Below are 12,862 nucleotides of genomic sequence, written 5' to 3'. Positions count from 1 at the left end.
CAAAGAAGACATAAAACGCATAAGTCAAGATATTGTCAAGATTCTCAATGATGTTGCTGACAAGGTTACTCCGAATGGAAATATCAAGCAAAATAGGAATAACCACCAGAAATACCGACGTAAGAAAAGTCGCATGAAGCTGAAGCCCAAGGCACCCTGGTTTGATGCTTCGTGCATCAACAGCAAGCGGGAACTAAATCGACTGGCCAAGTCTTGCGGCAAAAACCCTTCGAGTCAATACCTTAGAGTCACGTACTATGAGAAACGTCGTCTTCACAGCCTCACAGGAAACTTACAAAAAAAAGAAGAAGTCTGTACTGACATTAAATCAGGCGTCAATCAGGCGATTCAAGAATCTCAAGGAGCTGAAGACAGAAAGTAGCAAGCTGGACATCTTTGGCATGCTTAACTTATGTAAATTCTTTAAGGAAATTAGAATTCAGCAACTTCAGGACGGCATGAAAAGGAACAAATTGCTGTCGGAACTCTCAAAAACCCTCGACCAAAATATAACAGCTGAGGAACTTCAAAGCTGCATACACTCTTTCAAAAGAGGTAAAGTGGTGTCTGAGGACCGAAACGAATTCCTCAAGTCTTCAAACACGAACATGCAGACCGCCATCTTGTACCTGTTCAACCAATGCCTCGTATTTGGTGTTTACCCCTGGAGCACTTCAGTCGTGACTCCACTGCACAAAAAGGGCAGTATAACTATATATGACCCAAATAATTACAGAGCATTTGCTGTTGCCAGTAATGTTGGCAAGCTGTTCTCATCTATATACTCCTAGTCCTATTATAGCGCCTGGTCAGATTCACGAGTCTAGCCTGCCCGGACACTCCAAATCAACTCGGGTTCTGCAAAGGGGCTCTAACAGATGACCGCATGCAAACACAACCACAGCCAAGTTTTGCTGTTGAAATGGGAGCTGGGTGAGCCTGGAGAGCGCAGCAGAGAAGATCTAGGGGAGAGAGCTAAAGAAGCTCTGGAGTCTGGAGAGTGTTGGAGAGAGGGAGGCAGTTCACTGTTCCAGATGAATTTACCTGCTCTCTTGGATTTTGTATTGTTGGTTGACTGTGTCGAGCTACGCTACTGCGACTCAACTCTGCTAAATAAAGGCATTTATAACTTAGGGAGAATATGGGTACATTTACTAATCCCAGGTTTAAATGACTTTTATGAATATGCGCGAGCGGTCATAGCAAGCAAAGCTCTCGTTATGCCACAGCAACACCATTTGTTTTACCATTGATTGTTATGTCTTAACAGTTTTCCAAACAATATGTTTATTTTATTTGTAATGTCAAAATTAAAATTGTAACATTCGACCCATTTAGAGTGATAATGAACTCAGTCCACATTTCTAAGCCAGTTACTTAGGAACAACTCAACGCAGCTTTGAAAAATAACCACCCTATGAGGGGGAATATTTTAATGGACCCTCCACGTAATAAGAAATACATCAACCTAGTTGTTAAGCAGAGCGTTTTGGTTCGTAACTTTTTTTGGTTCGTAACATTGTTTCCCAATTTCAAACTAAGTAAAAACAAGTTGGATATGTGGTAATAATGTGCCGTAAAACATAAACAAATTCACAATTATACAATATCATCATTTAAACTCAAAATATTTTGACAATAAAAATTCCAGTTGAATCTTAAAGGTACAACCATGGTTATTGGTTAAGTTAGTTACTGTTAAGCTGTATTATTCAAAGGGTAAGTGAAATTCAAAACAATATGAGTGGCGATAACTAAGACAACCGATTTTTTTAATCATAAACTGCAACATGCGTATGTTATGATTAATATTGTTTCCAAGAAATTTTTATCTGTGAGTGATAACTAATAATCAATCAATAGTTACCTGTGAATTATCTATAATTTATGTTTAAATTTGTTCACCAAATGCAAATGAATAGTCCAGGGATGACGAAAAAGCATATCCAATTAGCAACTGGAAACTAAAATAAGAACTTGGCTAAACATTAGAATAGAGTTGTCGAGGAAACTTTATTATTAACTGTACAATTATTACAAAAATCCAAAATATTATCAACCAAAAATCTAAATCACTCTTTTCTACTGATATCAAATATTGGTGTCTTGAGTCCGGCTCAAGAAATTTCCAATTTCCAACAATTTCCTTATTTTTCGGAAATAAAGTACTATTCACATCAACCAAACCGTAGCGTAGGTCGATTTGAACTCTATTAAAAATGTTGTTATGGTTGCAAAAGTAAACCAATAAAGTTCAACAAGCGCTCAAGATGACCAAACGTGACGTCACATCACTTGACACATGACGTCACATCACTCGACATGTGACGTCACATCACTCGACATGTGACGTCACATAACTCGACATGTAGCGTCACATCACTCGACATGTGACGTCACATCACTCGACATGTGACGTCACATCACTCGACACGTGGGAGTTTATCACCTCTTCAGCTTTGCTGTCAGTTGATGTATAACCCCCGTTTCGTAGTGCTTGACTTTTTCGCGAAGCGTCGAGCAGTTGTGTTCGTATTCTTGAGCTTTACAGTTCGCTTCAACCTGCAAGATATTTAGACAATTAGTTAATAATAAAAAGAGAATTATTTGATAAATTTGGCAGACAGCAATCATTGACATAATTCTAGATTAAAGGTTCAATATGAGAGTACAGGACGTATCCTGAATGTTCCCTTTATTTTAAAGTAGTGGCAGCTCTATTGTTTTCTGACAAATGTAATGTGCTTGAAGACCATTTTTGAAATTCTGAATTTCTTATTTGGGTCAAGACAATGACATGCAGATTGCAGAATAATTAAAAAGCTATTTTTTTGGAATCATTCCTGATAAAATTTTAATTCTAAATATGTAAGCTCAATCATCTGCTCACCAGACAGAGTTTTGTTTTAGCTAACTCCATCTCCAATTCACGGAGCCTCTGTTCCGATGGAATGTCTATCGCTTTCCCTCCCACCTGACAAATATTTAAACTGAATTCAAGAAAACTTTAAAATAACTTAGGAATATAAAAATCGAATTAATGAGAATTCAATGAAATATAATCTTGGACCAAACATTAGGTTGCATAAAGTTAGGGAAAGGTTGAGAAATGGTGACGGATCAGCTGTCTAATATCAGTCTTCACAGACCTGAGCTTTAATCTCTATAACCTCCTGGTTCAGCTCCTGTTTCTCCTTCTCGTGTCTCTCCTCTATTGATCGACACATGGTGTGGTATTCCTGTAGTAAGGATATAACAGGTCAGTGTTGCTAATAGTCTCATTTGTCGATGCCTGGCAACCACCCCCGCTGCCTGGCAACCACCCCCGCTGCCTGGCAACCACCCCCGCTGCCTGGCAACCACCCCCGCTGCCTGGCAACCACCCCCGCTCGGATGATCAGAATTGACATCGATTACGATTTAATCCTTTTCTTCACCAATAACAATCAGTACCGTAAAAATGTCATAAAAATCATTTAATGATGATTATCATCTAAGAAAGTAAAAACGTAAAAACTCAGTCAAGCACCTGAATAGTAAGCTGGTGTCTGGCTCTCTCATCGTCCCCCTCAATAAGGGATGAGTGGTAGAGGTTCTTAGTTCTCAGGATCTCGGAGGAGAGGGCCGCGTTGTTATCTTCAAGTTGGTGGTACGATGACGTCATCTTCGTCAGATCTCTTTTTAGGTCCTGTATTTGAAGGCCGTCAGCTTTATGAACTTCATACGATGTATCATTCATTTTGTTTGACCCCGATTTATATTATTGCATATTTTGGATGATAAATAACAGTACGTGAAACCTAGGTGAACTGTTTCCTGTACCAAGCACAAACATGGGGGTATTCCAATTCAAAAATTATTTGATTCATAAATTCAGTTAACAGACAACTATTGAGTGCTGACTATGTAATCTGTATTCTCGATCAAAATATGAGAGAAAAGTAAGATAAAAGCAGGTAAAATAAAGTAAGATAAAAGCAAGATAAAAGCAGGTAAAATGAAGTAAGATAAAAGCAGGTAAAATGAAGCAAGATAAAAGCAGGTAAAATGAAGTGAGATAAAAGCAGGTAAAATGAAGTAAGATAAAAGCAGGTAAAATGAAGTAAGATAAAAGCAGGTAAAATGAAGTAAGATAAAAGCAGGTAAAATGAAGTAAGATAAAAGCAAGATAAAAGCAGGTAAAATGAAGTAAGATAAAAGCAGGTAAAATGAAGTAAGATAAAAGCAGGTAAAATGAAGTAAGATAAAAGCAGGTAAAATGAAGTAAGATAAAAGCAAGATAAAAGCAGGTAAAATGAAGTAAGATAAAAGCAGGTAAAATGAAGTAAGATAAAAGCAGGTAAAATGAAGTAAGATAAAAGCAGGTAAAATGAAGTAAGATAAAAGCAGGTAAAATGAAGTAAGATAAAAGCAGGTAAAATGAAGTAAGATAAAAGCAGGTAAAATGAAGTAAGATAAAAGCAGGTAAAATGAAGTAAGATAAAAGCAAGATAAAAGCAGGTAAAATGAAGGATTAAAATGAAGTAAGATAAAAGCAGGTAAAATGAAGGATTAAAATGAAGCAAGATAAAATCAGGTAAAATGAAGGAGTAAAATGAAGGAGTAAAATGAAGGAGTACCAGGTTGCGCTTCTCCAGCTCGTCCAGCTGATGTCTCATGTTGACCTGGTTCTGAGTTAGGTGCTGGACCAACATGTCGTTCTCCTGTTCCAGCCTGGCAACACGGTTTGTTATTAGTGGGGGGGGGGGGGGGGGGGGGGCAACACGGTTTGGTACTAGTCGTTCCTGTTTACAATTCGCACCAAAATTGAGAAATATATTGTTCTTTCCTACTTATTTCCTTGGCTGACGTCGACTAAAGTAATATATATGATTTTAAGTTATTTATCAAGATGGGGTCAGGATATTTAGTGCTGAAACTCAAAAGTGAAATAAGAAATCCCCCGGCTCAGAGAGACCTGGAGTGAGCGGGGCCGGGGGGCCGGGGGGGGCCGGGGCGGGGGGGGGGGGGGGGGGGATCATACACTTAGCAGTACCTGTGGTTGTTCTCCATGGACTTTTTCAGATCGTGTTCTAATCTTCTGACCGGATCTTCTAGACTCCGCTTCTCGTCCTGAAGCAGGTTCTTTAGAAAATACTAAAATGTTGCATAAAAAGTTGCTGGGCGTAACAAAAGAGTACAAAGGTAGACGTCTATTTCTAGGTTAAAGTGAGTTGCCACTTCAACCTAAGTTTTATAAGTTTTATCTAAATACAAGTTCTACAAGTTTTATCTAAATACAAGTTCTACAAGTTTTATCTAAATACAAGTTCTACAAGTTTCATCTAAATACAAGTTCTACAAGTTTTATCTAAATACAAGTTCTACAAGTTTTAAAAACAAAAATAGCTAATTTAATGGTAATGAGTTAGATACAATATAATATAATCTAAACTAAAGATAAACCTGGATTTTATGGAACTGGGCCTCCCACACAGCCACTTTGCCGGGTTTAATCTTTACTGAAGCAGCGGTTGAAAGTAGCTTGTGACCTTGTTTCTTATTCATAAACCTCTTGGGGAGAGACACTCGGAAATACTTTAGCATTTCTGAAAGTAACACGCTATGAAATAGTTTTTAATCTTGGAAATTACTCAATGAAACTTGGAGGTGAGAAGATTGGTCTAGGGTCATAATAAATTCACTCCTGCTCAGTTGATTTCAACATGGTTTATAACTGAGTTTCATAGTTCAATGGAGGATTGTAAAATAAAAGACAGTTGATTTTAAAAACGCGTGAAATAACATCTCAATGTCTACTCCACAAGAAATGCGCGATTTAAAGCGCATCATATCATCCCTTACCTTCAAAATCCTGTGATATCAGCTCATTTCTAGACAACTTTAGCAGAGACACGGCTATTTTGAATAGTGTGTCGGGACCTTCGGTCAGGAACATGTCAACTATTCGGTACACCAGAGCTGAAAATTAAATATTTAGATGAAATGTTAGAAAGACTTGTACAGTTACTTGTACTCATAGCTGAAATCCTTGTTTTAATAAATCACACCAATTAGACAATCATGAAAATGTTACGTTTTTAGAGAGACCAAAGCATCAAGATTCAAAGTGACCATTTATAATGCAAGTGTCTAGTGGGCAGTTTATTATTTATATATATATATATATATTATAATATTATTTATTTGCAAATTACCTAAAGGGAATTTAGCGCTGAATAAGGTGAGAAACCACTGACTCGCGTACATGTGCGTGTTCAACTCATGCTCCTGGGGAGTAAAGAGGTGTTTTGGGGAAGATGATATGAAGTAAAGTAGGAACTTGTCTGTTATATTTCCAAAGTTGATATTTAAGAATGTAAAACTCTGCGATTTATTGAATGATTTATATTTTAAACGTTATTCTGAATCATTACATCAGATCATGTAAATGTAATGATTCAGAATAACGTTTAAAATAGAAAATAGAAAAACATTCTAAAATGATTACATGTCTTAATCAGTTTATTTCAAAACCAATCTGTCAGTTTCAATAATAAACCTGGAAGTGTTCCCAGAGATCTGGCATTTGATCTTCGATTATTCTCTCCAAAATGTAAAACTTGAGTTGCAGCATCTGAAATCCTGCAGAGTTTTTGGTTATTTATTTATATCGTATAAAATAATACAGTTAGATAATGCGTGGGATGCTGTAGTTCTGTAGTCAAAATATAATTTTAAAGGAACATTCCAGTCGAATCTAACTTGGCGATATTTACTATTAAGTGGGACAGATATACACACCTGGCTACGGTTAAACCTTGGCAAACCAACAAATTAGAAGACATATTAACATGTGAAAAATAACGTATTCTAGTTTTGGCACATCAAAGATATTTGTATCAAAGATCGTCTGCTCGATAAAAATTACAGGAGCAAATGGGTTTCTTTTGGATTGACACCTTACGATTACCAAGAACATTCCTGTCATTACTTAAACCACCTAAATGTTTCCCTCAGCCACATTCTCTCAAGATCATTTAGTTTGCTAATCTTATTAATTTTTCAAAACGCAATGAAATATTTTATCGTTCTCTCCGTGGTGGTTGCTATGGCCGCAGCGATGGCTGTCCGGGATATTCAAGACAGGCCTGATGGTCTCCAAGGATACTTCAGCACTGTGATGGAGATCTACATGAAACTAAAGCAGCTGGGTAAGTTTTACTTTTACACTTTACAAATTTGGCGATTAATTCGTAAGTAGAAAAGATATCATCACCGAAGCATTGAACTTATTACAGTAACTATTCCGAACAGTTTACATTATATATCAGTTCTAATTCCGCATTCCTCTGTAACCCAATAACATTCCAACGTGAAATTCCTTCTCTCTCGCAGGACGTGAAACAGTTTGTGGGCAGACAGTCAGTGAACTTATTGACGTGCTGAGGCTACCAAGAATGCTTGATAGCGTGGTGGGCGTTGCTCGGGGCTGGATTTGTAACAGCATTCTCAGTTAGTCCCACGAACCAGCATACAGCAGAGGAAGGAATGAATTTTATAGATATTCCGGGGGGATTCGGCATGACTGGTTGAATCCCCCCGGTTGTTACTGATTTGAAAGTTTTTATTTTGAAATTAGTATTTTATCTTATAGTTTGAAGTGAACGAGAGGATAAAAACAGCAAAACACAAAAGTTTGCACAAAAATGATAAAAATATATGCTCTTATTCGGAGTCCCTGAATTATAACTAAATAAATTCTAACAACGTCTAAGTAACCGTGGTTCCAAACTTACTAATTGTTGGAAATAATAAAATAAGAGGTAAAGAAGTATAACAGAAACCAGAGAAATTAAGAAAACAAAACCGAAGATTACAGCATCGTCATATGATTAGCAATTGCCTGTCTTACATAGAGGCAGTGGTAATCGCACTATATAGTGACAACACTATATAGTGACAAGCACTTTATAATGACAACTGATCTTTGTCACCATATAGTGTGCAAAACGCACTATATAGTGACAGCACCATATAGTGACAAGTTTATCTTGTCAGAGGCGATAACAGCCGGGTTAGCTAAAACAATATCCTTGTCCTTCTTTCCAGTATTCAAAAGCACTGTTGCCAGCAGTTGTACCCCTGCAATCCCCACAAACAAGCTGACCACAGATACAGAGCTTATTGGATACAGCAGGTACGTGAGGAATGAGCCGACTGTCCCACCTGTTTCTCCAATCCCATGAATAAACGATGTAGCTGTGCTTCTAACTGCAGCCGGATATCCTTTCACGGAAATCGACCAGAGAAGGATCCGTGAACCGGTCACGCACAGACGAAGTAGCATGCTAAAAATGACTTTGAAGATTTCATTTAAATCAAAAACAGCCGATACGGTGGTTACAAGGGCCAAAGCAGCAAAACTAGCGACAACGAGTTTATTTCCAAACCTTTTCCCCAAAAACACTGTCATGACACAACCTACAACGTCCCCTAAAAAAGCTATGAAACTTTGTAGGGGGGGGGGGGGTCCAAGGGGAACTTTGGGGAGTTTTGGGGAACTTTTTTTTGGGGAACTTCAGGAAACCTGGGGGACTTTCCCAAAGTTCCCCAAAAAATTATCAATGAAACAAATAATTTTGGGGAATTTTGGGGAACTTTTTTTTGGGGAACTTCAGAAAGTTCCCCAAAATTCCCCAAAGTTCCCCAAAAAAATTATCATGCCAAAAAAATTATCATGCTGCAAGTATCAACAAGTAATTTAAGATTATACCTTATAATAACATACATGTTAACATTAATGGGTATTAATGTATATTAGAGAAATTTTGAATAATTTTAAATAATTTTGAATAATTTTGAATAATTTTGAATAATTTTGGGGAATTTTGGGGAACTTTGGGGAGTTTTGGGGAACTTTTTTTTGGGGAACTTCAGAAATCTTGGGGGACTTTCCCAAAGTTCCCCAAAGTTCCCCTTGGACCCCCCCCCCCCCCTTTGTAAGATCTCTTTCCTGTCAAGAACTTCACCGCACGAAGTTTCATTCAAAGTGGGAAAGTTTGGCAGCTCTTCGGTATCTGCTGAGGCTAGAGGAAGGTATGCCGCGAATGCTAAGTATATGTAAAGGTTTGCAAAGTAAATAATTGTGAGAAGTATGGTAAGCCTCCTAAATTCACGATGAAATATCCGAGAGAACCTTCCTGCTTTTTCGAGACTGGCCGCTTTAATAGACAAACAGCTCTCTGGAAAAGACACCCCATTCCATTTGTACATCTTCTTTAACAACTGCAAAGCTTCTTCGCCTTTACCACGGACGAGCAAGAAGCGTGGAGTCTCTGGAGCCAGGATGAGACCAATGATGAGGAAAGGTAAGGGAGTTGAAACTACTGCTACCAGATACCGCCATCCAATCTCATTCAGAGCAAAGTATGATACCAAGGCTATAAACACCCCACCGAACTGAGCGCCGACCCCCACCGACAAAATGGCTAACTCATTATTCTTGGAATCTGTAATTTCAGCAGCATAGATGTAAGCTACAGGGTATCCCATGCCAATAGATATTCCCTGCAGAATTCTGCCAGCAAGTAATACCCAAACGTTGGGTGAAGCAGCAATTGCGATGGAGCCAAATGCCAAGAAAACGGTTGTTACCAAGAGGACCATTTTTCTTCCAAATTTATCAGCAAGATTTCCAGCCACAACTCCACTGACGGTTATAAATACAGGGCAGGAAGATCCAATCACCGCTTCAAGACCGGAGTTTAAGTCCCATTCACAGTGTAGATAGGGCATTAGAATAGCGGTTTGAAAATAAACAGAGAGTTGCATCATGGTAACAAGAGATACTAAGGTCCACAAAAAGAGTTGGGTTTTTCCTAAACCCGATCCCCGGAGAAGATCATTGAGACTCATTTCTTGTTCAGCATTATTTTCGCCGATGGTTTCATCTTTTGATCCTCTATCTTCTTCATCTAAAGCATATGGTGACGCTGACTGTGTCCGATCAATCATCGTAAGAGTTGTCAAACCTAATCGAAGCTCAATTTATAATAGGTAGAATTAATTATTCCATACACATTATATTTAATTAATTAGGGGTATATAATTAGTGGGATACTGATGTATAGTTCGTAGTTGTAGTAGAAACACAAGATAATCAGGAATGATAAAATATAACAGAATGAACAGATAACGGAATCCGTTCCAGATCTTAACAGAATTTGTGTTACGTTCCTGGAAACACGTACAACGAAGACCTTCAGGAAATTGTTGTGCGATAAGACATTCAAAATTAATTAAACAACGATCAGACTTGGTTCTGGAAGTTCATCAAGATAATAGGGAATCACGCTTTTTCATCTCATGGGTCCATAAAGTGGAGCCATTTCAATTATATTAATTGTGAACCCCTCCGTTCCTCAGAAACTGGAATGTTGCACTTTTAAAGAACTCCGCGATTATCCAGAGCAGTTTATCCAGAGCAGTAATTCTACCCTCAAGATCGCAGCCAAACCAACATAATGAGATAAACAATAAGAATATTATTTAGCAGGGGTTTCAACTCGCTTACACCCCAGTTCCATGACCGGATATTATGCCAAATTATTAGACGGAGGTCCATTTCCCGTAGATCATCTCCGGAGATGATTCTCCGGCTCCGTCTACTGTATTAGACGGAGATGAAGCTCTCCGGGAATTTCTCGGAGATTCATTCATACAGAATCATACAGAATCAACAAAATTACCGTAGATGGTCTCCGGTCGTGGAACTGCAAACCGGAGAAATATCCGGAGAAATATCAGTAGACGATCTCCGTCTAATAATTTGGCATAATATCCGGCCATGGAACTGGGGTGTTACATTTAAATTAAACGAAGTTTAATCTCAAATAAAACTTTTCAAAAATATAAATCATGATTCGGTTTTTTTCTTTTTTAGGACAGATTTTACTTTTGAATTGTTTTTTTCTTTCTTAATTATTCTAGTGTCAGTTGTCACTTGAAATATTATGATGGTCTAACACAAAGTATCTCCAGAACTTGCCCAAACAAGGAAATAATTATGACTCTATGTTCACAATCCGTCGATAAAACAATAAAATAAAAAGTACTTTACCAAGCAGCAACCTGATGTCTCAAATAATAACTTTAAATCTATTTTTAGAAATTAGAATTTTTTCAATATGTTTTATAACCCACCTTTCTTGAACATATCTCTAAACTGGTACTCCTGCATGATAACCGTAAAGAGTGCAAACGCCTTCTCTTCCTCCAGATGAAGCAACAAGACTGCCACTATGAACGATAGGCCTTGACAGTACCCAACCTGTAACATCACTTTTAACATTGTTTAATTACTGAACAAACGTTGATGGATTTGGTATTCATTAATAACAAATTTGTCCAACTTTTCAAGAATACGACTCAATTTCGAGCTGAAGTTTGGATTCTATATAATGTAAACAAACAATTATCACCTCCCCGCCAGTATCCACATCTATTCATCAACCAATTAATCAACACAAACAAATAACATTGAATATATTTAACAAATAAATCCTACTGACCTCCTGATCAAATCCAGCGTAACTCTTGCACACTCGATAGAGTTGCTGCTGTCCGCCATTTCCTTCTTTAAAATATTCGTTTCCAGGAAATGTCCGGTTCAAATCCCATATAATCACCTGAGGATTAGAAGATAAACTTAACTAACGTACAATGTATAATGATACATTTAACCAATTATGACTACTCAGAATTGTCTGTAGCATTTCGACACGAGAAGGTGGCTGATTGTGTATTTCATTTTCCATGTTTTCTTCCTCATGGGAGATGTTGTGGTCTTTTGTAAATGTAACTGTAATACATTGATGTAAAGTTTATTTGAATTTTGAAATAAAATATTAAAAAGAGGTCTGCTGTAACTACTCATTAATTATAATAATAAAATTATTCAAACAATATACACATAATATAGCAATGACCCTATATAAAATCAACCCTTAAAGAATTCAAAAAATTCCCTTAACAATCAAAAATTACCCTTGGCCTTGTGGCTCCAAGTTAAGATCTAGACTGTTTATATCAACAATGTTTTTTCTTGCACCCCTGTCTCCACGGAGAGAAATCACTGTTGTTCTAAGGATTTCAAAGCGAAGGCGCTTTCTGATGTATCCTACAGCGTCTGAGTACCTCTGGCCAGTGTGGTACTCCATCTTACTGGCCAGCTTCTTGACCAGTCTCTCAGCTTCACCACCCACTACTCATTCGCCAAAATCGGGCAATCAGTGACTGTCGACTGAGCTATAAGGGCCAACGCATGTAACGTTACTTTTGCCCCCCCCCCCCCCCCCACCGTATATATATACTAGATAATATACTAAGGTATAGACATTAGACAGATCAGTGTGCACCTGACGATGGCACTTGATAGACTGGTCAGAGCGGCAGGCCAGTGTGTATGGACTGCGCACTGTCCACCTTACTGAAGATAATATTATGAATGTGTCTGTAGATAATATTATGTATGACTGGAGATAATATGTATTATAACATTTCCTTCCTTTCGGGGAAACCTTATCTCTACAAATAATTATGTTTGGTTTACGGAATATTGGGAGACTAGGTTTGGCAACGACACGGCCTCGATACGGTATATAATATGTATTTTTGTCTAGGAGAATCGTTAAATACGCTGTAAGAAGATGACGATCAGACCTCGTTATAGAATCGTTAAATGGTTGAATTTTGACCGTTTTTCTCTCATCATGGTGCTGAAAATTATCAATCAATTTTTTTCAGGGGTTCAAAGGAGAGTGGATGACAGTGAAAGATCACGTGTTGTATGTTGGAGGGTTTGGTAAACCATGGACCACTC

At 37.8% G+C, this 12,862-nt stretch overlaps 1 protein-coding gene across 2 annotated transcripts in view; it reads right to left on the bottom strand.

The window, feature by feature from the left end:
- Positions 1-1,557: 1,557 nt before the first annotated feature.
- LOC134821153 (rab GTPase-activating protein 1-like) overlaps positions 1,558-12,862 on the bottom strand; it is a 51,502-nt gene continuing 40,197 nt past the window's right edge. For both annotated transcript variants that reach the window (XM_063831825.1, XM_063831826.1), the window contains 12 exons: positions 11,553-11,669; positions 11,185-11,311; positions 6,542-6,624; positions 6,198-6,270; positions 5,845-5,961; positions 5,446-5,588; positions 5,036-5,112; positions 4,620-4,713; positions 3,530-3,688; positions 3,150-3,239; positions 2,891-2,974; positions 1,558-2,562 (listed from right to left, as the gene is read on the bottom strand). In XM_063831825.1, the coding sequence (XP_063687895.1) occupies positions 2,446-2,562; positions 2,891-2,974; positions 3,150-3,239; positions 3,530-3,688; positions 4,620-4,713; positions 5,036-5,112; positions 5,446-5,588; positions 5,845-5,961; positions 6,198-6,270; positions 6,542-6,624; positions 11,185-11,311; positions 11,553-11,669 (1,281 nt within the window). In that variant the 3' untranslated portion in view covers positions 1,558-2,445. The remainder of the gene's footprint in view (positions 2,563-2,890; positions 2,975-3,149; positions 3,240-3,529; positions 3,689-4,619; positions 4,714-5,035; positions 5,113-5,445; positions 5,589-5,844; positions 5,962-6,197; positions 6,271-6,541; positions 6,625-11,184; positions 11,312-11,552; positions 11,670-12,862) is intronic.

The sequence above is a fragment of the Bolinopsis microptera genome, chromosome 9 (assembly GCF_026151205.1).
Source record: "Bolinopsis microptera isolate Bmic1 chromosome 9, MBARI_Bmic_1.0, whole genome shotgun sequence".
In the NCBI taxonomy this organism is placed as follows: domain Eukaryota; kingdom Metazoa; phylum Ctenophora; class Tentaculata; order Lobata; family Bolinopsidae; genus Bolinopsis; species Bolinopsis microptera.
Note: the sequence above shows the minus strand (reverse complement) of the source record. Positions and strands in the feature narration are given on the sequence as shown.